A 25123-nucleotide genomic window follows, 5' to 3' on the forward strand; every position below is an offset into this window, starting at 1 on the left:
AACGACTGGAGGTCGCGGTGCAGGACGATCGGCAACGTGATCTTGGTGCGGCCTAAAAACGGGGCGCCTCGGGAGCGGCAAAGAAGCGGGCGGCGGCAATGTTGGCAGGGACGTCTTTCTCCAGGCGCAGCACGTGACCCAGCAGGCGCCAGCGTTGGCGGGCGACGATCTCGCTCAGCGGGACACTGTTGCAGCGCTTGTAGAGCGCGACGTCGCCGAGCGTGTTCGGGTGAAAGATGCCTAGAAGACGACGCAGCTGCCGGCGATAGAAGCTGTCAAGGCCCGCCAGACTCGTTGGCGTCAGGGCCCAGGTGCCACAGTTGTACAAAAGGACCGGGAGCACGTAACACTTGTACAGCCGCACACGGTTGCCTTCCGAGATGAGGCCTCGACGCATCCAGATCTTCCACATGTTGTTGAACGCCGTTGTCGCCACATCTACCTACGTGCTCTGCTGCACTGCAGAAGTCTGTCGCGTCGGACGGCTCAGCCAGTAATACCATTAGGCATCAACTACGAATACATTCCGAAGCCGGCGGGTCGGTGAACGCGTGGGTCCGATGCGGCGGCTCGGAGAGGGACCGCATCACGGCCATGCTTCTCGGCGATGCAGACGGCAACAAATACCCACTTTTTCTCGTCATGAAGTCGGACGCCGAGAATCATCCAGACGCGCGCCCAGGCTTTGATGCGACTGCGTGGGAGGACATGCAGATCATCCAAGAAGAGACGGGCGGCCACCCAACGGCCACTTGGAACAGCGATCTCTCGCTCGCGTTCCTCCGATTCCACTTTGGCCGCCGCGCGCATTTGAACGAAAACGTGCTGCTCGTATGGGGCGCCCCCTGGACGCCGGACGTGCAAGCGTACGCCGATGAGATCAATGTGGTCCTCCACCGCGCGCAACCAACCAACGCGGTGTGGAAAACACGCTGATGAACCGCCTTCGCCGCATTTGGATCGACAGCCTCCGCGCCCAAGTCGCTTACCACACGTCCATGGCCCACTTTGTCCTGCAGCCACCCTGCGGCATCGAGCTCGCTGCGTGGGTGCAAAGCACGTGGGACTCGCTCTCGAGAAACACGATCCAGAAGGGCTTCAAGAAAAAGACGACGACCTTGTAGCATCCTCACGCAGCCCAAACGTTGCCAACGAAGAGGACGACGCTCTCTCGTGCCTCGAGCCATCGCTGCTCGAAGCGCTTGTCAACCTGAAGATTGCCCACGACGTCGACGCAGACGAGGACTCTGATTCCAGTCCCGAGAGACAGCGCAATCTCCGCAGCCCGGTCGACAAACCGGTCAGCCGCGCAATGGGCGAGTACGTCGGGCGCGCAGCCACTGCACCGCGGCCCGGCCACACAATGGTGACGCTGCCACACGTGCCTACTCTCGTCACCGTCCCGTCGTTCCCGCAGCACCTCACGACGCGCGCAGACCGTACGGAGATCACCGCATTGGCGCAGAACAAGGAGCTGTGGACGGAGCTGACCGAGGCGATCGTTGCCGGCATGTCCACGCACAATATTGTCGAAGACTGCCTTGCACGTACGCGGCCACCTTTCTAGCACTGTTGCGCTGATATAGATGCAAAGCAACGTCATATTGACCCTAATAATACTTACTTGCTACGTCTCCAGATCTTGCACATTTTCTTTTAATGCAATTGTTTCCTTAGTGTTGGCTGACGTTTTTACCCGCGACAACGTCGCCCGTCTTGGCGTACAGCGCTTGGATTTCGGCGCCAAATACCTTTTTGACCTCGCTGCGCTTGACCTTGAACGTCGGCGTTGCGAGGTTGTTTTCAATTGTAAACGGCTTAGGGTGCAGCAGCAGCGCCTTGATCAGCTCGAAACCGTGGAGCTTTCCCTTCTTTCCGACAGCCACAATGTCGCGAAGGACCGCTTCGTTGATGGCGGCATGCGCACAGAGCTCAGCAAAGGTGCCCGTCACATCCAAAGACGCTGCGAGGCGCGTGATCTCGGCTTCTTCGGGCACAATGATCGCAACCAGCACCGCGTGCAAGCTGTCGCCGTACACAAACGACTGGTTGATGTACACGCTGCCCTTGATGACGTTTTCGATCTTCTCGGGGGCCACGTACTCGCCCTGCGAGAGCTTGAAGATGTTTTTCTTGCGGTCGACAATCTTGAGCCGGCCGTCCAAAGTCCAGACGCCAATGTCGCCCGAGTGCAGCCAGCCGTCCTCGTCGAGCACTTCCTTGGTCATTTGCGGGTTCTTGAAGTAGCCTTGAAAGACGCTCGGTCCACGGTAGCAAATCTCGCCACGGCCGTTCACAGGGATCTGCTGGTCGTCGAGGCCGTGCACCGTGTCCGTCACATTGTACCTACATCCTATCGTCAGCACAGCTGGAACGGAGCGTTCGTCCGAGTCGCACCCCATGTCTGGCACCGAGACGAGCTTGATTTCAGCCGACGAGAGCGGCGCGCCGACGGTGCCGCCGGTAAAGTCGGCAATGTCGGTGACGTTGGAGGCGCCACAGCACTCGCTTTGGCCGTAGCCTTCAAAGATAGGCACGCCCAAAAGCACTTGGAAGAACGCCATGACGTCCTGCGACAATGGGGCCGACCCACAGAGCATGTAGCCAAGGCGGTCAAACCCAATCTTGGCCTTGATCTAGGCGATAGTAGTAGCTATGAGACATGAATCCAAAGCATCGATAGAAGGTACCTTGGAGAAGATGAGCGGGTCATAGATCGGGTGCGACGTGATGCCGAGCGGGAGGTTGGCGAGCTTGGCGTCCAACGCGCGCTGGAAGAGCCATGCCTTGACACCACCGGCCGCGAGGGCCCCGCCGACAATCTTGTCGTAAATCTTGTTGAGCAGCCGGGGCACCGAGGCGAACGCCGTCGGCCGTAGCGTCGTGAGGTCGTCCACAATGCGCAGCGGGTTGCCCTGGAAGAAACCAGCGCTGCCAGCGTACTGGACGACGGCCAGCTGCGCGAGCTGCTCAAACACGTGGGGCAGCGGCAGGTACGAAAAGTAGATCGGATGGTTGTTCATTGTCTCGAGCGCCTGCCCCTTGAGGATGCGCTCCTCGACGCCAATGGCCGCCGACAAGAGGTTGCCGTGCGTGAGCAGCACACCCTTCGGGTCGCCGGTCGTGCCGCTCGTGTACCTACATCATCTTCTTGGTCACTGACACAATCCGCTACGGTTCGTTCAGCCTACATGAGGACGGCCGTGTCGGACGTCACGAGGGGCGGCAGTCCGGGCAACGGATACGCAGCGCCAACGGCTTCAAGTCCCGCCATCGTCCAGAGCGTGAGTCCGACCGCCGACGCGGCGGCCACATCGTCAGGCGACAGCGACGTCGTGTCGCACAAAATCACGTGCAGAAGCGTGGCCACCTGCGGCTTGCGCGCGATCAGCGCCGGCAGCTCGTCGCGTGTGCACACGACCGACGGTACGAGCGTTTGGTTGAGAATGTACTCGGTCGAGTTGGCGCCGAGCGAGTCGTAGAGCGGGGCGATGAAGCCGTGCGTGTAAAAGGCAGCAAACTGCGCAATGACCCACTCGGGCCGGTTGCGCATGTAGATGCCGAGCATCTTGTGGCCGTCGGCCGTCGGCGCCACGAGGCCTTCGTGCGCGAGACCAGACGCAAAGTTCTGAACGCGGGCGTAGACCTAATAATTGCATGGTATGCATCGGTTGCGAGAGAGGCGGGACAAGAGGTAGTTATACCTGTTCGTACGACTGCCACTCGTACGGGCCTGCGTTGCCGTCGGCGTCGATCGGGCGGTGGCCGAGAAAGTTGAGCGTCGGGTGCTTTGCCGTCGTTTCGTGCAATTGCGCCAGCGTCGTGGGCACGTCGAGCTTGGGAAATTTGCCAACGCGGTATACGGGTCCATGGCCGGGCTTGGCCGTCGCCTCGTCGGGCTGCGAGTAAAAGGCCGGCGGCACAACGACGTCGCCGCGCGATGTCAAGTGCGTGTAGGCGAGGCCAGCGACGCCGAGGAGGACACTGCTCTGGAGGAGGAAGGAGCCGGCGCTGTCGGTCATGACGACGAACGAGATCTGAACCCGACGACGAGCGGCTCCTATTTCCGGCTTCAGTTGAAGCCGTTGTGCAACTGGTTCAAGGAACTGTCCACGGAGGTCGTGCCATGGCTGGCTTCTGATTGGTGTAAAACGGCGCAATGTCGCTTTTCTGGCCAATTAATGGCCGTTTGAGCCAGCTGGTGGTCATCGCCAACAGATTCGTGTTGACCAAAACTATTGAATGCACGTGTACTGGTACCGGTCCAGGAGTGCCGGTCACTGGGGACCGGTCGGTATATATGAACGTGTTTCGCGTTATCCTCGTTGTTACAAAGAGTTCGCATACGTAGAGACTAGCAATCTCTTTCTACTTGTGGGCTTGTCTTGTTTTATGTAGTCACTCTAAGGTACTTGCGGCCGCGGGTGAGCCCATGACGACAAGCTCCGTGTGAAGTCCTTCCAGGAGTCGCCGTCGACGGCAGAGCTAAGCAATTTGTCGGCGTCCTCGAGGCTCTCGCGAACTGAGACACCAGGGCTCGAATGTAGCAGCACATCAACCGCAACAACTTGGTACCGTTCTCGGTCACCCGCGAGTTTCTCCACACCACGTCGAGCCAATACCCCTAGGATTGCGCTGCGCCCAGAGCTCTTTACAATCGAGGAAGGCCTCGTGACGCCGTCGCTAAAGCTCAAGCGGCAAGCGGCCAAGAAGATCTTTGGCGACGTGCTTGATCGCCTCTACGTCGAGACCAAGGACACAGTTGCCGGCAAGCAAATCAAACAGCAGTAGATGTCTTGAAATATTGAAATGGCTGCAACAATGGCGGTTAAGACCGGCACACGAGCAGTGGCAAACCAGTGTCAGCTGACCAATTGGTTATAGTAAGAGCTTAAAATGTGAGAGCTTTGTGAGGGACGAGCACCGCCCCGAAGCTTTGTGTGTTTCCCGCTTCTCGGTTGCTGTAAAGAGCTCCGATTCTATGTCGATTCCAACTATTGGCAACACATTCTAACTATTGGCAACACTCATACACACAAACATTGTTTTGATTAACTTAACTACCCTATCCTACCGATATATATCAACTACAAGACTGCATAGTCGTCGCTGATCCAAGGGTCGTCCATGTCCATGTACGCTGGAGGCTGCGCTTCGTAGTTCGGATCCAAGTATGCGCAGGGCGCCACCTCCTCATGGACCATGTCTTCGTCATCGTCGCTGGTATCACCATACGCCATGCGGTCTTGCTCCAGGCTGATCAGGAGCTGGACGTTGTCCTCGAGTTTCGCCACTTGCTTGTCCTTGGCGTGATCCTTGGCGGCCATCGCGTGTATCTGTAGGTCCTTGGCTTCGCAGTCGGCGTGACTCATGCCGAGCTGCTCGTTGAGGATCATCTTCTGAGAGACCAAGGTGCGGTTGGTGGCGATGGAGGCGTCGTACAATGCTTGGAGCTGGTTGAGGGCGACGGTGGTCGTAGAGGCGTGCTGCTCGATGGCACTGCACTGCGCTTGCAGCTGCTGTACTTGGTCGTTCTTGAATGCGTTCGAGGCAGCCGTAGCGCTCTCGAGCTGCTTCTCGAGGATCTTGACGGTCTTCGTGAGCTCGGCGATCTGCTCGTCTTTGGCAGCCACGAGAATGTTATGGTCCAGCTGCTGCGCCTTGAGGTCCGCGTCAAGGCGACCGACCTCCGACTCCTGGACGGACTTGAGGTGGCAGATCGTGTCAAAGTGCTGCATGGAGCGGGCTTCGTAAAATTTGCGCTCCGTCGTCACCGTCGCGAGGCTCGTCTCAAGCTCGAGGATACGAGTTTGGCGGGCGTTGGACTCGGTCGTCACCGCCGCCAGTTGGGCTTCCAGCGCAGCGATGCGCGACTCCTGCTGCGCGGTGGCAGGCAATGATCGAGGCAATGGAGTTACTGGGACTGGACGCGTCTCGGTGGTCGGTCGCACGCGTGCAGGCGTGCGAGGTGTCGGTGCGGCGGCTTGGGGAGGCACCCGAGCTGTTGGTGGCGCTCCTTGGACGGCACGAGTTGGCACGGTCGGCCGGGCGCGGGTGCGCGGCGGCACCGTGGTGCGCGTCACGGGAGTCAATGTGGCCTTGGAGGCGACGTTGGCGGAGCTGTTCCAGCGGGGCTTGGTCATCGTTGTCATTGTTGTCGTCGGTTGTCTGCGAATTGGAGAATGAGCTCAAGATGACATGCTGGTTTCTGCTTGTAAAGGCGCATGGAGTTGCTTTTACAAGTTGCTTTTACAAGTAGAAGCGAATGAACTTTCTACATATTTGCTTCTACGCTGACAAAGGCGCAAGTTCATTCGCTTCTACTTGTAAAAGCAACTTGTAAAAAGCAACTTGCGCCTTTTGTGAGCGTAGAAGCGAATATGTAGAAAGCTCATTCGCTTCTACAAGTAAAAACAAGTTGTAAAAGCAAATCCATGCGCCTTCACAAGCAGAAAGCTGCAAGGCATCTCGAGCTCATTCTCCAATTTTGCAGACAACCGACGACAACAATGACAACGATGACCAAGCCCCGCTGGAACAGCTCCGCCAACGTCGCCTCCAAGGCCACATTGACTCCCGTGACGCGCACCACGGTGCCGCCGCGCACCCGCGCCCGGCCGATCGTGCCAACGCGTGCCGTCCAAGGAGCGCCACCAACAGCTCGGGTGCCTCCCCAAGCCGCCGCACCGACACCTCGCACGCCTGCACGCGTGCGACCGACCACCGAGACGCGTCCAGTCGTCCCAGCAACTCCATTGCCTCGATCATTGCCTGCCGCCGCGCAGCAGGAGTCGCGCATCGCTGCGCTGGAAGCCCAACTGGCGGCGGTGACGACCGAGTCCAACGCCCGCCAAACTCGTATCCTCGAGCTTGAGACGAGCCTCGCGACGGTGACGACCGAGCGCAAATTTTACGAAGCCCGCTCCACGCAGCACTTTGACACGATCTGCCACCTCAAGTCCGTCCAGGAGTCGGAGGTCGGTCGCCTTGGCGCGGACCTCAAGGCGCAGCAGCTGGACCACAACATTCTCGTGGCTGCCAAAGACGAGCAGATCGCCGAGCTCACGAAGACCGTCAAGATCCTCGAGAAGCAGCTCGAGAGCGCTACGGCTGCCTCGGACGCATCCAAAACGACTTGCAGCAGCTGCAAGCGCAGTGCACTGCCATCGAGCAGCACGCCTCTACGACCACCGTCGCCCTCGACCAGCTCCAAGCATTGTACGACGCCTCCATCGCCACCAACCGCACCTTGGTCTCTCAGAAGATGATCCTCAACGAGCAGCTCGGCATGAGTCACGCCGACTGCGAAGCGAAAGACCTACAGATACACGCGATGGCCGCCAAGGATCACGCCAAGGACAAGCAAGTGGCGAGACTCGAGGACAACGTCCAGCTCCTGATCAGCCTGGAGCAAGACCGCATGTCATATGGTGATGAAGACGACGAAGACATGGTCCATGAGGAGGTGGCGCCCTGCGCGTACTTGGATCCGAACTACGAAGCGCAGCCTCCAGCGTACATGGACAATTCTTGGATCAGCGACGACTATGCAGTCTTGTAGTTGAAATATATCGGTAGGATAGGGAAGTTGAGTTAATCAAAACAATGTTTGTGTGTATGTGTGTTTGAATCGACACAGAATCGGAGCTCTTTACGGCAACCGAGAAGCGGGAAACACACAAAGCTTCGGGGTGGCGCTCGTCCCTCACATTGTAAGCTCTCACTATAACCAATTGGTCAGCTGACACTGGTTTGTCACTGCTCGTGTGCCGGTCTCAACCGCCATTGTTGCAGCAATTTCAATATTTCAAGTCCTCTACTGCTGTTTGATTTGCTTGCCGGCAACCGTGTCCTTGGTCTCGACGTAGAGGCGATCAAGGACGTCGCCAAAGATCTTCTTGGCCGCTTGCCGCTTGAGCTTGAGCGACGGCGTCACGAGGCCTTCCTCGATTGTAAAGAGCTCTGGGCGCAGCGCAATCGCACGGAGCGTCTCGAAGCCCAGCAGCTGACTCGTCTTGCTAACTCGCTGGATGTCGGTCAGGACGTGCGCGATAATCTACAAAGCAGAAACCTAAGCATTCGCAAGAAGAATCTTGGTGGATCTCATACCTTGGGGTCGGCGCAGAGCTCCCTGTATGTGCCCGTGAGACGTAGCGAGCGCGAGAATTTCAGCTTCATCGGGCACGATGACCCCGACGACCGTCGCGTGGTAGCTGTCGCCATAGACGAACGACTGGTTCACAAAGACACTCGACGCAATGATGTTTTCGATCTTCTCGGGGGCGACGTACTCGCCCTGCGAGAGCTTGAAGATGTTTTTCTTGCGGTCGACGATCTTGAGCCGGCCGTCGAGGGTCCAGACGCCAATGTCGCCCGAGTGCAGCCAGCCATCCTCGTCGAGCACTTCTTTTGTCAATGCGGGGTTCTTAAAGTAGCCGCTGAAGACGGTCGCGCCACGGTAGCAGATCTCCCCGCGGCCCGCGACGTGCAAGTCGCCGTGGACGGTATCGGTCACATTGTACCCCATGTCGGGCACCGACACGAGCTTCATCTCGACGCACGCGAAGGGTGCGCCGACGTTGCCGGCGGAGAAATCCCGCGGATCCGACGCCGTCGCGCCGCCCGTGCACTCGGTTTGGCCGTAGCCTTCGACGACCGGGCAGTCGAGCAGCACGCGGTAGAAGGACGCCACGTCCGACGAGAGCGGCGCCGAGCCCGTAATGACAAACCGAACACGGTCCAGGCCGAGCTTGGCGCGAATCTATCAATGTATCAATCCAACATAATGTGCTCCATCTCAAACCTCCGAACCTTTTCAAAGATGAGGCGGTCGTAGAGCCAATGCGACGTGATGCCGCGCTCGAGGTTCGCGAGCTTGGTCGCGAGCGCGGTCGCAAAGAGCCAGCCCTTGAGGCCGCCTGCGCTGAGGCCGGCGCCAACGACCTTGTCGTACACGCGGTTGAGGAGGCGCGGGACACTGGCGAAGATGGTCGGGCGCAACGCGATGAGGTCGTCAATGAGCTTGAGCGGGTCGCCTTGGTAGAACCCGAGGGACCCGCCGTGGCGCAGCGTGAGTGTCTTGGCGAGCTGCTCGGCAATGTGCGCCAGCGGCAGGTACGAGAGATGTATCGGGTGGTCTTCCAGCGCGGCTTTGGACTTGCGGTACTTGATGCGCGCGTCGCTCGAGCACGAGCACAAGAGGATGTTGGCGTGCGTGAGCGGCACGCCCTTCGGATCGCCGGTCGTGCCGCTCGTGTACCTAGAGCCGATGCGATGAGGACCAATTTCGTTGAGAAGACATGGCAGCACACATGAGGATGGCCATATCGCTGGCGGCGAGCGGGGCGCGCGGCGCAGGGTGAGCGGCGCCAATGGCTTCGATCGCGGCCATCGATGTCAGGTGCACGCCGGCAGCACGCGCGCTGGCCTCGTCGTCGGGCGTCACGTCGCCACTGAGGATCACCGTCGTCAGCGACGGCACGGACGACCGGACGCGGAGGAGGGCCGGGAGCTCGTTGCGGGAGCACACGACCGTGCTCGCGTGCGTGTGCTGGAGGATGAACGCCGTCGAGGACGCCCCGAGCGTGTCATAGAGCGGCACGACGGTCGCGCCGCCGTAGAAGGCGCCGTACTCGGCGACGATCCAGTTGGGGCAGTTCTTCATGTAGACGCAGAGCACGCGAAGGCCGTCGGGCGTCGGCGCGAGGAGCTGCTCGTGCAAGAGGCCGGACGCAAACGCTTGGACGCGCGCATAGACCGTCGCGTACGAGGCCCACACGTACGCGCCGGCCTCGCCGTTGGCGTCAAGCGGTCGGTGGCCGAGGAAGTTGGCATCCGGATACTTGGCCACTTGGGCGTCAAGGACGGCGAGCATCGTCTCGTACGGCGCCGAGACGCTCAGTGGGGTGGCCGTGCGGTAGATCGGGCCGCTGCCGGGCGTCGCCGAGGCCTCGTCTGGCGCGCTAAAGACGTCGGGGCGGGTCGTGACCTCGGGCGACGGCAGCAACGCGTTGAGCGCGAGCGCGCCGAGGCCGACGGCCGCTGCCGACGCCACGAGCGTCGTCGTCGTCGTCGTTGTCACCATCGTCGAGTTGTGTTGCAAGTCGACTTGTGCGGAATCAGCCAAGGCATGACCAGATTGCCATATGGCTTTCGACCGTTGACACGCCAAGCCACGGTCCAGTGGCCACGGAGCTGGACCGGTACCGGTTCTGTCGCTTGGGCCAGTCAATGGTAGCGTCACGCAGGCAACCGAGTGACGCCACCCGTGTCTAGCGCCAGCCCATCCATGGCGCCTCGGACGTCGACATGGATACGTTTGGTAGAAAAATTAGATAGATTAATGGAATGCACAGTTAGTGCTGCTTGACGTTCTTGCCCGCGACCACGTCGCCGCTCTTCTCGTAGAGCGCGTCAATCTGCGTCATAAAGGCCTTCTTGACGTCGTTGCGCTTGAGCTTGAACGTCGGCGTCAAGAGGTCGTTCTCGACCGTGAAGCGGTCGGGGTGCAAGTGGATCGCGCGGACCGTCTCAAAGCCGTTGAGGCCGGCCTTCTTGCCGGTCGCGGCCATGTCCTTCTGCACGGCAGCGACAAGCGTCGGGTTGGCGCAGAGCTCGGCAAAGGTGCCAGTGACGCCGAGCGAGGCCGCGAGCGTCTCGAGCTCGCGCTTGTCGGGCACGACGATGCCCACAAGCATCGAGTGGAGCGAGTCGCCGTAGGCAAACATCTGCTCCACGTACGGGTTGACCTTGAGGATGTTTTCAATCTTCTCGGGGGCCACGTACTCGCCCTGCGACAGCTTGAAGATGTTCTTCTTGCGGTCGACAATCTTGAGCCGGCCGTCGAGCGTCCAGACGCCAATGTCGCCCGAGTGCAGCCAGCCCTCCTCGTCAATGGCCTCCTTGGTCTTCTCCGGGTCGTTAAAGTAGCCCGTAAAGATGGTCGGGCCGCGGTAGCAAATCTCACCGCGGCCGTTGACCGGCATCTGCTCGTCGCCGTGCACCGTGTCCGTCACTTCGTAGCCCATGTCGGGCACGGAAACGAGCTTCATCTCGCACGACGGCAGCGGCGGCCCGACCGTGCCCGTCGAGAGATCAAACACATCGGTGATGTTGACCGCGCCGCAGCATTCCGACTGGCCGTAGCCTTCGACGACGGGGCAGTCAAGCACGATGCGGAAGAACGCCATCACGTCGTCGGCGAGCGGCGCCGAGCCCGTAATGACGGCGCAGCAGCGGTCGAGGCCGAGCTTGGCTTGGATCTTGGAGAAGACGAGCTTGTCGTAGAGCGGGTGCGACGTGTAGCCGCGCTTCATGTTGGCGAGCTTCGTGTGCATCGCACGCTCAAAGAGGCGCGCCTTCATGCCGCCGGCCGCGCGGGCGCCGCCGACGATCGTGTCGTAAATCTTGTTGAGCATGCGAGGGACGGTGATAAAGACGGTCGGCCGCAAGGTGCAGAGGTCGTCCGGGATCTTGGCCGTGTGGCCCTGGGCGAAGCCGATCGCACCGCCCTTGGAGATCACGATCGAGTGCACGAGCTGCTCGAGAATGTGGGGCAGCGGCAAGTACGAGAGGTGCAGCGCCTCGTTGTTGAACGTATTCGCCGCCTTGCCCTTGCGCAGATGCATCTCGACGCCCAACGCGCACGTGAGGAGGTTCTTGTGGCTGATGCACACGCCCTTCGGGTCGCCCGTCGTGCCGCTCGTGTACATGAGAAAGCACGTGTCGTCCGTGTTGATAGGGGCCATGGCCACGAGGTGCTGCGCGCCGAGGGCCTCGAGCTCGGCCATCGTCCAGAGCTTGATGCCGACGGCCGCGGCCGCCGCCACGTCCGCCGGCGCCGCCGTCGCCACGTCGCAGAGCACAATGTGGGCCATCTTGGGGCACGCCGCCTTGATCTCGAGCACGTGCTTGAGCTCGGCGGTCGTGCAAACCACGGTCGGCGCCTCGGTTTGGTTTAGGATGAACTTGGCCGACGACGCGCCGAGCGTGTCGTAGAGGCACGAGATGCAGCCGCCCGCGTAGAGCGCCGCGTACTGTGCAATGAGCCACTCGGGACGGTTGCGCATGTAGATGCACAGCATCTTCTGGCCGCTTGCGCCCGCAGGCATCATGTTTTCATGCACGAGCGCCGACGCAAAGGCCTGGATGCGGCTGTAGCCCTTGGCGTACGAGTCCCACACGAACGGACCCGCCTTCCCGGCGGCGTCGAGCTCGCGGTGGCCGATAAAGTTGACGTCCGGGTGCTCGGCCGCCGTGTTGGCGAGGTTCTCAATCATCGTCGAGAAGGCCGGCGTCGGGTACTTGTCGCTGACGCGGTAGACGGCGCCATGGCCCGGGCGCAGCGCACTGTTGTCCGGCGACGCGTAGCAGTCGGGGGCTGTGATGCGGTTGCCGGGCTTGAGGCAGAGGAGGTAGATGGCGCTGAGCACGCTGGCGGCGATCGTGCTCGAGATCACGGCCGCTGTCGAGAGCGCGACGGGCGACAGCATGTTGCAAGGAGGTGGGGGGCGCCGAGGCAAATGGGAAATGGCCAACGTCTCGCGACCTTTCCCTGGATGCCCACGGCGTGTCGCAACCATACCATCATCATCGTCATCATCCGCATCAATGGAGCGTTTGTATGCGACACGAAAAAATGCAGCGTATCATCTACACTGCGACAGGAACTTGCCGGCTTCGAACGGATCGGATCGTTGCCAGACTGGCGCCGCCTGCCAGACTGGCGCCGCCTCCCGGGCAACGGCGCGATGCACTTGCCGGAGCCTGCGACGGTGCAGAGAATACCAGGGGTCACTATAGAGCGTCGAGAGAGGGCGCCCAACGGGATCCAGCCAGCAACCGATCCAAGGGCGTTGAAAAATCTGCAGGATCCATCTCGCATCGGATTGGCTGCGACCCAAGTTGAAGCGCGTGTCGAGTCGACCAAGCGTGGCCCTACGCTGCTGCATCAACGCCAGCTGCGCGCAAGATAACGTTGGGCCACCCAGGTGATCATCATCGCGACAGGACACGGTCGTTGGATCACGAAATGGCGTGATTCCAGCATCCTTCAAGGCGTCTCGAGGCGGCAAGAGACGGACAGGCAAGAGGCAACCGCACGACTGCATATCCGGCACTTGGCTCGTCGCGCTGTGGTGCCATCTCTTGCCGCGTCGCTGGTCGCTCTACGCGAAGACCCTTGGTGTGCACGCTACCTAGTCCCTCGCACAATCTCGCATCACGACCACTAACGCTCCTCGCTGACGCACCTGCCACGCCTCACGAGCGCATTAGGAAGTCCACCATTTCTTCATAATTGCATGTAATATAACTCAGTTCAACAACAGGCAAGAGGCAAGCAGCGACGTTCAACGCTACCAAAGGACACGTCGCCGCCGCTTCATCTCTTGCACATTACACATTCGAGTAGCTACCGACAAAGGCGACGGCCACAGAGTGTGTAGCCGGGCTGGAACCGATCGACGGGGTTGGTGCGCACGAGGCAGACAAAGAGGAGGCCGCTGAGCGCGACCGCGTGGACCCAGTGCACGTTGGCGACATAGGCGTCGAGTTCGGACGTGTGTTTCCAGGCGCTAAAGCAGCGCGTAAAGACGTAGCCGCCGACGAGCCCGACGAGCGACGACCCGGTGAGAAGGATGCCGAACATCGTGCCCGTGTTGTAGACACCGTACAAGTCGGTGCAGAGCGAGGGCAAGGTGCCGGTGGCGCCGCCAAGGACCACGGCGAGGCCCCACACCATCGCGGCAAACGTCTCGACGTCTCTTTCTCGCAGCGCATTGGGGAGGAGGCCGAGCACGATGCTTTGCACACCAAGTGCGACGCCAAAGACGAGCTTGCGGCCAAAGGGCGGGTTGAGATTCGCGCAGTGGATCAGCACGTCCGACGCGATCGGCAAGAGCAGCCGGCCGAGGAAATTGCAAATCGCGGCGACGAGCAAAAAGTTGAGTGCGTCCGACTCGGTCTCGCTCGTGGCGAGCAGCATGTAGAGGTCGTAGAAGTGGGGCAGGTAGACAATGCCAAACACAAACGTCGCCATGTACGTCGCGTACAAGAACACAAAGTCGGCCGACAGGACGCACGTGCGCAGACTCTGGTGCTGGATGCGGTCGTGGTAGACGCGCTCGGTCGTGTCGAGCTCGGGCCATCGGTCGTCGTGGGCCTTGGCGAAGTCTACGAGGCTCAGCGAGTCCCCCGCGAACGCCTCGACGCCGTGCATATCGAGCCCGTGGACGCGGTAGGCCGGTGGCGGTGTTCGCAGCACGATGGCGCAGACGAGCAGCAGCAGCGTCATGCTGACACCGCCAACGACAAACACGTGCAATAGACCCAAGTCGCGCAGGAGGAGCTGGTACACGCCGCCCCAGACGACGCCGCTCGCGCCAAATCCGCACAGCGCAAAGCCCGCGGCCGTGCCACGGAGATCCGGGAACCACTTTTGCAGCGGCGCAATCGGCGTGACGTAGTTGATGCCGACGCCCGAGCCGTACAAGAGGCCGTAGCCGTACAAGAGAGCATGGCTCTGCGTCGCGACGGCGAGGACGGCGCTGACGTGCCCCGCGCGATCAGTGCTGCGCCGAGACACATGGCTGCGCGGGGTCCGTGGCGCTCGACAAACGGTCCGGCGACAGCAGCGGCGACACCGACACACGCGTACGCGACGTAATAGGGCAGCGACACGGCCTCGTCGGTCGCGCCAAGACGCGCCGAGAGCGGCTTGATGAGGAGACTGTACGCGTAGAGCGATCCGCAGCAGATTTGCGAGACAAAGGCGGCAAGGAAGAGCATCCAGCGATGGAAGCGGAGGCACGTCGCGCGATAGTAGACATCCGGCCCGATGCCAATGTACACCGCGTACGTCTCGGCGTCGATTTGGGCGGCCGACTTGGTCGGCTCGACCACGCGCCAATACGCCTGCAGTCGTCGCATCCGGCAAGAAAAAGTGGCGCGCCGTCCTCGCGGAAGAGACACGGTCGACAGCCTCGTCACCTCCTCGTTGTCGCGCTGTATAGACCAACCCAGTGAAAGCGGAACCAGACTCAGGCGCGGTAAATCCCACGGTGTCTCTTCCGCACACGCATATGTGTTGCTCGCACGTTCGACGAACAGCGACAGGCTACGATCACGCGTCGATGATATGCAGCATCTTGTTGTTGTTGCTGCTGCTGCTGTTGTAGTCTACTGGTCGTGGCCACCGCCAAAGGCGACGGGGGCACCGGGCACCTTGGTCGAGAGGAGCGCCATGGCCTTGAAGATGGAGCCCATTTGATCGGGGTGCACGAGGCGCTCGTACGCTTGGTAGATGGCTTCCTGCGTCTCCTCTACGGACAAGATGAGATACAATGGAACGCCTCGACGCGCGCACCGGAGCAGCCCTGGAAGAGCGCGGCCATGCGGTGCTCGATGCCCATTTCCTTGAGAAAAAGGCCTTGCTCGATGGGCCCAAAGGCCTTGACGTCGCCCGTTGCGGTCGCGAATCGCTTGAGCGTCGAAAAGTCCACGTCAATACTCTACTGCGTATGAGACGACGCTCTTGTTTTCACACACGCACCAAATCGACGTCACCAGGTTCTCGCAGCACGCTCACAAACTCGTGGTGCTGGATGCCGCGGAGACTCACTTCGGACGGGTGGTCGCGGCCATAGTCCACGATGAGCGCCGCTGCGTTTACATGAATAAACATCGAATATGAGACGACACCTACCGCCGCCGTCCTGCGCGATCCGAGCCGCCACGTCTTGCACGAGCGCGATACCCGTGGGCGAGATCTCGAGACGGTCGCCGACAGCGACGCCGGGCGACATGATGGGCGCATCGGGTTGCGTCGTCTTGGCATCTTCCGGCAGCGTGTGCTCCTTCAGCTGCGTTTGCTGGAGCACGGCGGCCGCGTTGATGTTCTTGAGGATATCTTGCGGCGCTACATCGCTGCGTGAGAAAAACGTGCTAGAAGGACTGGGACGCGGACTCGTCGACGTGTCGGTGGCGAGGTGCTGGATGACGTTGGTCGCCGGGTTGAAGATCTTCTCCTTGCCAATGTAGACGCGCGTCGCGGGCGTCGGGCCCGGCGACAGCACAAAGCAAAAGTGGTCGTCGCCACCCGACGTGTCAATGTCCACAAGGCGCTCGCACCAGCCCCTACACACGGTCTTGATACCTTGATACGAGACATGGGCGATCGTCTACTTGGCCGTGTACTCAAACTGGTGCACGGGCAGCGCATCGAACAGTTCCTACAGCGGAATGAGCCATATGAACAAGCTAGACAATACACCTACTTGAGCAATGAAGAGGCTCGGGACACCCTTGGGCATCTCGGACACGTCTTCGTACCACGCAATCGTCGGGCCTTGGTCGGGCAGCGTGCCTTCACGGCCGTTCTCGGCGACCGCGACGAGGAGCTTTTCCTGCTGGATCTTGCGCAGGGCTACTCGATGGAATGAGGCACAAACAGAGCTCCAAGGATGCGGCACCAGGGCTGATTTCGACCATGTGAATCCGAAGCGCGTTGTAGAAGGCAGGAAACTGCTTGGCCGTCCGGACAAAGTCTTGCATGAGGCTGCCGCGACCAGGCCTACGAGACGATTCGACCTACAAGATGCCGTCGATCCATGAGGACAAGTACCCCATCTCGACGATGTTGACGGGGTTGGGCATGCCCATCTGCTGCCACGTCGCGATGCACCAAATGCCAATGAGCTCGCCAAACATTTGGCTGATCTCGGGCGCCGTCGTAAAGTCGCCCTTCTTCCCAAAGACGTCGCGCTTCATGTAGTACCCGTGGAGCGGATGGCTCAGCGCCTACACGATGCACCGATGATGGGGGCAGTCGACGGAGACGAGGTACGTGGCGCATGAACTCGGCGACCGTGATGGGCCCGCGCACTTCGATCATCGAGCGCAGAAAGCCCACGAGTTCGTTCTCCTTGGACTTCTTCTTCTTGGCATTGATCGCTTGCATGTGCGGGTTGTCCTTGAGGAGCGCGTTGGCAATGCCGGGCTGGAGCAAGCCGGAGCGGTCGACCTGGATCGAGCGCTCCTGCCAGCGCGACGAGGCCGCCTCCTTCTTCTTCGTGCTCAGAGGCCGCGCAAGGGCGGCAGAGATGGCAGGGCGATGGACGCGCGCGCGCTGGAGTCGGGCCAGCATCTTGTTCACGCCACCGGTTTTTCTCAATTACCTGGTTTGGCTAATAAAACGCACCTTTACCGTACTAAACCCTGCACTACAGGGCGATGGCCCGACCTGGCATGCGCATGCAGAGCCAAGTAGATTGCATTGCGTGCTTCTTCTCACAAGGGATGAAAGTGTCGTAGCGTGTTGTCGCCGAGGATGCCATCGACCTCGCGGTGCCTATCGAGCAATAGACAATGCTTTTTAATTAGCTTGCCATTTAAATTCAATTTAACCGGATGGGAACCGCGATCTTCGCAGCATATCCGAACGACATGAGCAGCGAGAAGAAGCGGACCAAGGCCGACGCGGTCTCCATGTGGCAGATACGGCCTACCGCCGCATGCATGTGCAGGCGAACGATGCTTGAGATAGCGCTACCAAGCAGCGCTACTGAAGCGTCCGCTCCAGTACGCCTGCCCATGCGCATTGGCAGCAAGCGAACCATCTGCGTAGGACCAAGGCGATCACGTCCGCTGTGATGGGCGCCTCTGGCGAAATCGTTGGTACTCTTTATATGCCATCGCTATGCCTCACGCAGTGCACTAGCGCATGGCCTCAAGTACAAGTCCCTTCAAGTACGCCATCTCGCTTCCTTCCAAAGCGCCACGACCACCCCGCGTAGGGCCTTTCGCTCCAGCGTGTCTTGGTCTTTGCGCTTTACAGGTATAACGATGCGACTGTGCAGGTAGACGTACGCAAGGTATCTAGCGGCGGGATCACGGCGCCAGTCATGCACGCGTGGTATGGCTTTCTCGAGCAATGCCGAGTCCGCGGCGACCGCCTGGTAGTTCAACATCGCCGTCACATCCTCGTCTTCATCTCGCCTCTTGTCTCCTAGTCGAACAACGGCAAGCTCTTGCTGGACCGTCTCCTTCTCACGCCCCCTTTCTTGGCCTTGACGCTCTTCGCGGTACATGACGTTTATACCACTAATAGTGGCACACTGTGCGATCTAGTTGTCTCTCTTGACGGGCGCGTCCGTCGCAGCGTCCAAGGCGCTCGTGCGCTCCAAGTACGTCACAGCGCTCTGGATGAACTGGAAGGTGCGTTTTTGGCGGCGTCTCGTTCTCCGCACAACCTTGCGATTCAGGTCTGGACGCTGACCCAGTACCTCTCGTTCAACTACGTCCCGCCGCATTTGCGTGTTCTCTGGGGTGCATCCTCCTACTCCATACATGGCTCCTTACGATGCGTAGGCAACGCTGTCGCCTATCTCTCCTTATCGTCCTAGACGAGGCATCAAACGTGCGGGCGGTCGATCAATCCAAAAAAGTCGTAAAAATCGAGGCAAATTCGTTGAAAATCAAGGGTCTTTGCTACTTGGTCGCCGCTTTGATAAGCGCCCGCGTCGTCACGACGCCTTGGAGCTTCCCGAGCGCCGTGACGTAGCAGTGGTCCATGCGCAACATCGTAAAGAGCATGTGCACATCTTCCAACGTCGTCTCGGCGACCAGCGTCATGGCCAGCGGTCGAATCACGCACTCGGCCGCGACATCGACCTCGGTGGCGAGCACGTCGAGCTTCTCCGCCGGCCACTCGTGGCTTAGGAGCGCAATCATCTTCTCGTCGTTCATGAGCATCGCAGGGTGCACCGGGTACAGCCCGTCGCCGCGGAGAAGACTGGCCGCAGACGACGAGGGCCGGCGATGCAGCGTCGTGTAAATGTGGTCGAGCGTCGGCGCCGTGCGCCCCGACAGCAAACGCGGATGGGACCACACGCCGCCGCCTTTCTGCACCGAGTGGCGCGCCGTGTCGTAGTCGTCGTCACTGCCGCTGTCGCCCCAGTCGCGCTCGCAGCCCACAAGGCCGCGCGCGTCGTAGAAGCGGCGCACGAGCAGCTGGAGGTCGCTCTTGCTGACGACGCCAAGGAGCTTGTGCTCGGCGTCCACGACCGGGATCTCGTGGCTCGGCAGCCGGTTGAGCGCGAGCAAAAGCTGCAGCACGGACGACGTGCTCGAGACGTACACGACGCGCTCGTGCAAAATGTCCGCCACGGTCTCGTGCCGCTGAAACTCCATGAGGGGGAGGTAAGGCAAGGCGTTGGCCTCGACAAGGATGTCGTAAATGGACGGCCAGCCGCCGAGGTTCGAGGTGCCGATGGCCGCCAAGACGCCGGCAAGCACGGGCAGGAGCGCGTCAAAGTTGCCAGTGAGCTCGAGCGCGATCACCGCCGCCGAGACCGTGCGCGTCGAGGCACCCGTGAGGCCCGCCGCGCCGACGAGGGCAAAGCCATGACGACGGAGCGTCATATGCGACGGGAAGAGCGACGCGGCGGCGATGCCAAAGAGCCGTCCACAGGCCGCGCCACCGACAAAGGTCGGGAGCCACACACCCGTGGGGAACTTGAGCGTAATCGAGAGCGGGAGGAGGAAAAGCGGAATGGCACCCGTGGCAGCGACACCGGGAAGCGACCCAAGGTCGCCTGGTGAGAGCAGCTGGGAGAGCGAGAGGAGTGCGTGGTTGCGGGTCACGATGTATGTGCTCGACGCGGTGACAAGACCAACGAGGAGTGGATCGAGCCATTGGACAAAGAAGCGAACGTGGCGAAGTGGTGACGCGCCCCACTGACGTCGCCGGAAGGCAAGCCACTGCGTGGCGCACTGTAAAACGGAGCTGAGGACACCCATGCCCACACCTACACATGCCGTGAGCAGAGGTCGAATCGTGCTTTTCCGAACCAAGAAGAATCGCAAGTGGTAAATCCAAAAGCGATGGCTCCGCTTGAGATGCCCGTGTCGCAGAAACCGCGAGTCCTTCGACCCTGGCCAAGGCGCGGTTCATCCACAGCACCATGGCCGCCGCGGCGACGGACGACACAAAGGCCTTGAGGTAGTTGGAGATGAGGTAGTACGTCGCCGTGACCTCAATCGAGAAGAGCACGCCGCCGATGGGCGACCCAAATGCAGACGAGACGGCAACGGCCGCTGACGCAGCGAGAAGCTGGAGGCGCACCGAGAGGCGGTCTTGGAGAGAGGCAAAGGGCCGGAGCTGGAGCAACGCTGTCGCGACGATCGCCATGATGTGCACGAAAGCGCCCTCGGTTCCGATCTGCAAGCCTGCGCCATTGGCAGCGATCAAGCCGCCCAGCTTGGCGCACAGCGTTCGAAGCGAAAAGTACCCCGGAAGGTACAGCGTCGGGTCGATGCCCGTCAGCACCGTTTTCATTTGGGCGATTCCCGAGCCTACGCGGTCACACTCGGTGTTGAGGAAACGATTTGTAGGTGCCTACCAGCCGCCGAGGGCGAGAGTCGCGTCAAGACCACAGCGGTGATGAGAAACACGAGTGTGTAAAGTGTCCAGAGACCATACGCAGCGATCGAGGTGACTTGGTCCATCGCAGTCGCGCGCACGCGCAAGAGCACATCAATTAGCCTAGAGCGCTAGGTGAGTACAATCTAGAGCCGCTCACAGTACCAAGCGCAGAGCACGTGGAGGGCACCACCGACGAAGCCCAAGAGGAGGAGGAAGGCGGCGACGCACCAGCGGTCCGACTGCGCCGGCGCCAACGCCGCGTCGACGTCGTCGTCGGCGGCGACGGTGACGACCGACTCGAAGCGCGTCCGAGGGCTCTGCGCCGACGTGCTGCCACCAGACTCTGCCAGCACACGCTCCGTGAACTCGTGCAGATTCAATCGCCGTTCGGCCTCGGCTCGCATTGTGATTGTGAGACGTTTCGGTGCGGTGTCTCTATCCGGATCCGGATAATCAAGTAACTGTCGCAGCGGCGTATAACATGGTCAGGCTGGTGGACGTTTCGGTGTAGACCAAACGTGCGGCTGGGGGCGACCGTGTCGATATTGCCACACGGGCCTGATCAAATACTAGTAGTCGTTTGGCGCTGATATCATTCGCCTGGACAGCCACCGTCGCGCCATGGCCGTCGGAACGATACTAATAACCCCCGTGGCGCAGATCGACCGACCCTAAACGGACTCGACCAAGATTCATTTGAAAAGATATCCCACCAAACCATCTGGAGAGGTACGATACGCCTCCATTCGTCAAGCGTGTGGCCAACCTCTCCGAAGAGTGAGATGTTGCAATGACGTTCTAGACATTTCTCGTACTAGATGGCTAGGAGGTACCGACGTCGAGATTTCAATAAATAGTCGACTCGTGTGTTACTGGTTTAATGATGGCACGACGGCCGAAATATACACAAAGTCGCTAGCCGACGGCGCTTGCGGCTTGACGAGCGCAATGAACTTCATGGAGCCTTGGTGCTGCACCCGCATCGACTTGCGTGGCTTCTTCTCCATCTTTGTTGGCGACGGGGGCTGGTTTTCCCGCGGCGTCGCGCCGCTGCCTTTGGCGCTCAGCGAGAGCGGCGTCAAGTGCACGGGATCGTGCGATCCTCTTGGTTGGCTCTTCTCTGGCGCGTGTGCAACCTTGGGGAGACTCGGAGTCGTCGTACTCGAAATGGCCTCCAACGTCTTTGCATGCCGTCCTGGGTTGCCAATATGCAGCGCATCGACGAGCTCTTCCTTTCGGACGCGAAACTTGCGCACGATCGGGTCTGGCACAAGGCGTTGCACCAGCTTGGATCGTGGCGTCACAGGCTGCGGTTCAACGAGCTGCGACTCTTTGGGTGGCGACTCGATTGCAGGGAGCGCCTTGGACACAGTCGCTGGTGGCGTCGCCGTCAGCGATGGCTTTGGCGGCGAATGGGTCATTGGTGGGAGCCGTCCGATGGTTTGGCCCTGGAGGCTCTCGACGACAGAACCTGCCGACTCGGTGTTGTTGTGCCACTGCTGGCGCACAGCCGCCAGCAGCGCTGTGAGCTTGATCTTGTCCTCGACGCTAACCGTCGAGCTACGGCGGCGCTCGCTACACGTACCGGTTGCATTGGACGACACTTGTACGCAGAGGTCGTCTTCGAGAGCAGCACTGTTCTCGTCACGCGGGCCCGGTGCCGCATGGACGAGGGCGCTGGGAAGCGCCTCTGCACTGCTATTGTCACAGGTCTCTTCCACGGCGCCAAATGTATCTTGGGCCAAGGCGTGAACCTTCTCGACGTGGGCTTCATGCATTTTGCGCACAATCTGACGCCCATAGACGCGCTCGGCCTTGGGCGACAATGCAAACGGTCCTGGGAACGACGGCGGCGTCAAGGGCCGCGTCAATGACGCACGATTCTGGACGTTGAAGGCCTTGGCGATCGCTTCGTCGCGCCTAAGGTCTCTCTCGTTTCGCCCGAGCGCGTCATTCTTGACATCCATTGCGTCATCATCGTCTTTGGGGATTTGGCGCGACACGGTCACAGTCAACAACGGGTTATTCTGGCCAGCGTCGTCGCGGGCCGACATGATGGAAAAGCCGCCAAAGTCACGGCCTACCCACATGCGTGCACCCGCGACGTCAAGTCCGTTACGACGTACGCACGAGTGGCACCGACTCGACGGTTGCAACGATCGTCGATCGGCGTCGAACGAGAGGCGCCGCATCGACACGCTTCTCTGGCTCGTCGTTGATTGTCATTGCGGTGTCGACGTCCATCATGCGCTCCTGGGACCAGCCATGATTGGAGATCCTTTGGCGACAAAGCGATACGCACGTCGCTCTTCGCAAGCATCGGCGGAGGATCGGCCTGTAAAACACGCGCTTCTTTCGTGTCGTTTGGAGGTGACGCTGGTTTTGTCACGACCAACGGCGTCGGTCTTTCCATCGGAAGTTGCGGTGTCTCGGCCACAGTCTCTGCGGTGAGCGCTGCTGCAACTGGGGTTTTCGGTCGTACTTCCGGTGCTGTCACCGTTTTGGGGGTCGCACGCTGCGGCTTCTCCGCCTTAATTGCCTTCCCTTCGTCCTTCTGGCGCGGCAACGGCTCTAAGAAATCACGTTAGAGATACGCGGAACGTGCGTAGAGTACCGCGGGGTGGGGGCGACTCGACACGGACCACGGATGCAACCGGTACTGCCGGCGCTACCTGGTGCGTTTGACTGGAAGGTTGGACAGGTCCTGCGAGGCACCATGAGATGCCCAGAGCACTTGAGCTAAAGTCAACGAGGTGTGGGGCCAATCTGGCGCAGGTCGTTGAGTGCAAGCTCTATGTCAGCCATGGACGCGCGCTGGTCATCTTCCGTGACGTCCACGTAGACCACATCTGTGCAACCCCGTTACTATGTCTCGAGACCAGCGTTCGAACTAGAGTACCTTGGATTTCCCGGAAGAAAAGGTGGTGGTCTTCGACGTTGGTGATGCCCGTGAGGATGAAGTAGAGCAGCGAGACGTACTAGATGCCACACAAAAGTTCCTCGTAGAAACAAACGTCAACTTGGACGTACATCGTCCACTTTCACCGAGTCGCACCAGAGATCTAGAGGTCGTTTTTTGCGTTGACACAGTAGATTCGGTGGTGACGAACCCACGAGCTCGTACAGCGAGAGGTGAAATGCGTCGTACGTAAGGATATTGGTACCGCTTGTATCGCTCACCCAGTCGTCCTGCGCAGGATCCAGCGACCTCTTGATCAAACGAGTGTACCTCGATCGAATGCAACGTCATTTGCACGTCAAAGTGTTCGTTGAGGATCTTGTGCACGCGCATCATGAGGTCGCTATAGTCTCCAAATGTCATGGTCGTCTCGGCGCCGACGTTGGTGAGGCTCCAAAATGTTCGCGTGAGACGCAAGAGGAGAGGGTCTCCGCGCAGCGCCAGGCGTTGTTGGAGGCTTTCCTAATGGCGCAGCTGTGAAATGGCAATACCTAAAACGTGGCGCACCTCCGAGTAGTAGGCCAGGTCGCCTTGCTTGTCGTACGACGCGGGGGACTCCATGTCGACTTCGACCATGCTAAAACATGTATGAGTGCGGATCTGGCCGCCGAGCGTACGTACCCTTCCGTCACGAGACGCAGCGCGTCTCGTCGCACCGTGAGGAGGTGGGCTCTGTCGACTTCTTTCATCGAGCTAAGTCGTCGCGTCGCATCATTGTGCAGCTGGCCGCGCCTTGCATCGCTTGAGGTGGCGGATGTCTCGTGCTTGCGGGGTAAGTTCATGCTCCATGGCCCAAGTTTACGACTCCCTGCCAAAAATGGCTTTTCTACAGCGTTACGCTGAAACTGGTGAGTGAAGCTTCTGGGAATTTTCATCGATGCAGTCCAAGTTGCCAGACAAGGCCAAGAGAATGGAATACAACGTTCGGACGTGTGGCGTGTCGAGCTTCCAATGCACTTGGTCCTTCGCGAGCGGGCGGCGGATGCGAGGTTGGCACCGACATGTAAGCTCACGACAATGCATCGCAGACTTTTGTGCAAAGAGAAAGAGCTGGGCCACTCGTTGTTGGGTAACTCCTGGGAGCAAATTGCCAGCAGCTGACCGGGAGCGATGGGGGATGACGTGAACTTGAGCGTGGAGTTGATACTTGGTTGATATGAACAGCGTATCCGGTGCGGGTAACCGGACACACTCCACAGACTAGCCATTCGCAACGCAGGTCTTCTCGCATGCGTGACCTCCTTGGCATCACACAGCTCTCGCCGGCAAATGCCCAAAGGTAAGGGCTGTGTTATATTGGTAGCTTGATTATGCCTGCTCCTATCTACGCAGCACAGATTTGGATATGATACCAAGACGGGGGGGTGCCTGAACGATTGTCGGGGGTGGGGGGCGGCGGCTTCATCGGGGACGCAGCCTTCTTCGGTGTCGTTTTCACAACCACTTTGATACTGGACTGCGCCACACCCGTGACTTTGAAGACGTCGTGCATGCCTTTGGTAGGCTGTCTTACGAGGACTTGTAAAGTCGAGTCGGCGGCCACCGCAAAAGCCGGCTTGGCCGTCGGACTGCCAAGCGCCGTCACGCGGAAGAGCATTTCAGACTTGTTGCTGCCATCCTCCATGCGCGTGGATGGTGCCGGCGTCCCGTTGGAGAGCACGGGGCTCGGTCGGCCCGAGCGCTGAAGCCCCGCTGTATGCGATTCCACCGCTCCATTGAATGGCGTGTGCGATGCCGCTGGT

General features: G+C 60.2%; 10 protein-coding genes across 10 annotated transcripts; 3 read left to right on the forward strand and 7 right to left on the reverse strand.

The window, feature by feature from the left end:
- Positions 1 to 642: 642 nt before the first annotated feature.
- Positions 643 to 1585, forward strand: SPRG_00905 (hypothetical protein; the record flags this gene model as incomplete). The annotated part of the gene is made up of 3 exons (XM_012339117.1): positions 643 to 920; positions 968 to 1060; positions 1138 to 1585. The coding sequence occupies 3 exons, from the start codon at positions 643 to 645 to the stop codon at positions 1565 to 1567; spliced, it is 801 nt and encodes a 266-aa protein (XP_012194507.1). The 3' UTR covers positions 1568 to 1585.
- A 21-nt stretch (positions 1586 to 1606) lies between these two features.
- SPRG_00906 (hypothetical protein) lies at positions 1607 to 4022 on the reverse strand (the record flags this gene model as incomplete). The annotated part of the gene is made up of 5 exons (XM_012339118.1): positions 1607 to 2346; positions 2398 to 2636; positions 2691 to 3138; positions 3192 to 3646; positions 3705 to 4022. 5 exons carry the CDS (start codon positions 4020 to 4022, stop codon positions 1674 to 1676), a joined length of 2133 nt encoding a protein of 710 aa, XP_012194508.1. The 3' UTR covers positions 1607 to 1673.
- Positions 4023 to 4242: 220 nt separating this feature from the next.
- SPRG_00907 (hypothetical protein) lies at positions 4243 to 4791 on the forward strand (the record flags this gene model as incomplete). Its single annotated transcript, XM_012339119.1, has 2 exons — positions 4243 to 4256; positions 4629 to 4791. 2 exons carry the CDS (start codon positions 4243 to 4245, stop codon positions 4789 to 4791), a joined length of 177 nt encoding a protein of 58 aa, XP_012194509.1.
- A 3025-nt stretch (positions 4792 to 7816) lies between these two features.
- On the reverse strand, positions 7817 to 10084 carry SPRG_00908 (hypothetical protein; the record flags this gene model as incomplete). Its single annotated transcript, XM_012339120.1, has 5 exons — positions 7817 to 8056; positions 8110 to 8127; positions 8186 to 8761; positions 8812 to 9259; positions 9312 to 10084. 5 exons carry the CDS (start codon positions 10082 to 10084, stop codon positions 7817 to 7819), a joined length of 2055 nt encoding a protein of 684 aa, XP_012194510.1.
- Positions 10085 to 10355: 271 nt separating this feature from the next.
- On the reverse strand, positions 10356 to 12521 carry SPRG_00909 (hypothetical protein; the record flags this gene model as incomplete). Its single annotated transcript, XM_012339121.1, has 1 exon — positions 10356 to 12521. The coding sequence occupies exon 1, from the start codon at positions 12489 to 12491 to the stop codon at positions 10356 to 10358; it is 2136 nt and encodes a 711-aa protein (XP_012194511.1). The 5' UTR covers positions 12492 to 12521.
- An 890-nt stretch (positions 12522 to 13411) lies between these two features.
- On the reverse strand, positions 13412 to 14928 carry SPRG_00910 (hypothetical protein; the record flags this gene model as incomplete). The annotated part of the gene is made up of 2 exons (XM_012339122.1): positions 13412 to 14546; positions 14585 to 14928. 2 exons carry the CDS (start codon positions 14926 to 14928, stop codon positions 13412 to 13414), a joined length of 1479 nt encoding a protein of 492 aa, XP_012194512.1.
- A 185-nt stretch (positions 14929 to 15113) lies between these two features.
- SPRG_00911 (hypothetical protein) lies at positions 15114 to 17166 on the reverse strand. The gene is made up of 10 exons (XM_012339123.1): positions 16844 to 17166; positions 16622 to 16797; positions 16470 to 16570; positions 16275 to 16423; positions 16183 to 16229; positions 15965 to 16134; positions 15704 to 15916; positions 15551 to 15660; positions 15365 to 15509; positions 15114 to 15320 (listed from the first exon to the last, which is right to left on the reverse strand). Exons 1-10 carry the CDS (start codon positions 17141 to 17143, stop codon positions 15178 to 15180), a joined length of 1554 nt encoding a protein of 517 aa, XP_012194513.1. The 5' UTR covers positions 17144 to 17166; the 3' UTR covers positions 15114 to 15177.
- Positions 17167 to 17442: 276 nt separating this feature from the next.
- SPRG_00912 (hypothetical protein) lies at positions 17443 to 18401 on the forward strand (the record flags this gene model as incomplete). Its single annotated transcript, XM_012339124.1, has 10 exons — positions 17443 to 17478; positions 17543 to 17577; positions 17624 to 17673; positions 17717 to 17745; positions 17793 to 17833; positions 17879 to 17954; positions 18009 to 18080; positions 18127 to 18213; positions 18261 to 18324; positions 18367 to 18401. The coding sequence occupies 10 exons, from the start codon at positions 17443 to 17445 to the stop codon at positions 18399 to 18401; spliced, it is 525 nt and encodes a 174-aa protein (XP_012194514.1).
- An 85-nt stretch (positions 18402 to 18486) lies between these two features.
- Positions 18487 to 20826, reverse strand: SPRG_00913 (hypothetical protein; the record flags this gene model as incomplete). The annotated part of the gene is made up of 4 exons (XM_012339125.1): positions 18487 to 19805; positions 19849 to 20352; positions 20400 to 20542; positions 20585 to 20826. The coding sequence occupies 4 exons, from the start codon at positions 20824 to 20826 to the stop codon at positions 18487 to 18489; spliced, it is 2208 nt and encodes a 735-aa protein (XP_012194515.1).
- Positions 20827 to 21291: 465 nt separating this feature from the next.
- Positions 21292 to 24043, reverse strand: SPRG_22063 (hypothetical protein; the record flags this gene model as incomplete). Its single annotated transcript, XM_012339444.1, has 11 exons — positions 24003 to 24043; positions 23889 to 23958; positions 23652 to 23843; positions 23533 to 23611; positions 23453 to 23484; positions 23322 to 23400; positions 23173 to 23271; positions 23037 to 23126; positions 22725 to 22993; positions 22549 to 22675; positions 21292 to 22502 (listed from the first exon to the last, which is right to left on the reverse strand). The coding sequence occupies exons 2-11, from the start codon at positions 23955 to 23957 to the stop codon at positions 21292 to 21294; spliced, it is 2247 nt and encodes a 748-aa protein (XP_012194834.1). The 5' UTR covers position 23958; positions 24003 to 24043.
- Between the last annotated feature and the right edge of the window lie 1080 nt (positions 24044 to 25123).

Source organism: Saprolegnia parasitica (genome assembly GCF_000151545.1).
Source record: "Saprolegnia parasitica CBS 223.65 unplaced genomic scaffold supercont2.2, whole genome shotgun sequence".
Taxonomy (NCBI): domain Eukaryota; phylum Oomycota; class Saprolegniomycetes; order Saprolegniales; family Saprolegniaceae; genus Saprolegnia; species Saprolegnia parasitica.

What these genes read in the sequence shown, in the direction of transcription:
- SPRG_00911 (XM_012339123.1), bottom strand. Translation starts at nt 17,143, where the DNA reads ATGCTGGCCCGACTCCAGCGCGCGCGCGTCCATCGCCCTGCCATCTCT. An exon ending in CGAGCCTCTTCATTGCTCAA is followed by an intron (nt 16,230 to 16,274) that starts GTAGGTGTATTG and finishes ATTCCGCTGTAG; the next exon opens with GAACTGTTCGATGCGCTGCC. An exon ending in AACCTGGTGACGTCGATTTG is followed by an intron (nt 15,510 to 15,550) that starts GTGCGTGTGTGA and finishes CATACGCAGTAG; the next exon opens with AGTATTGACGTGGACTTTTC.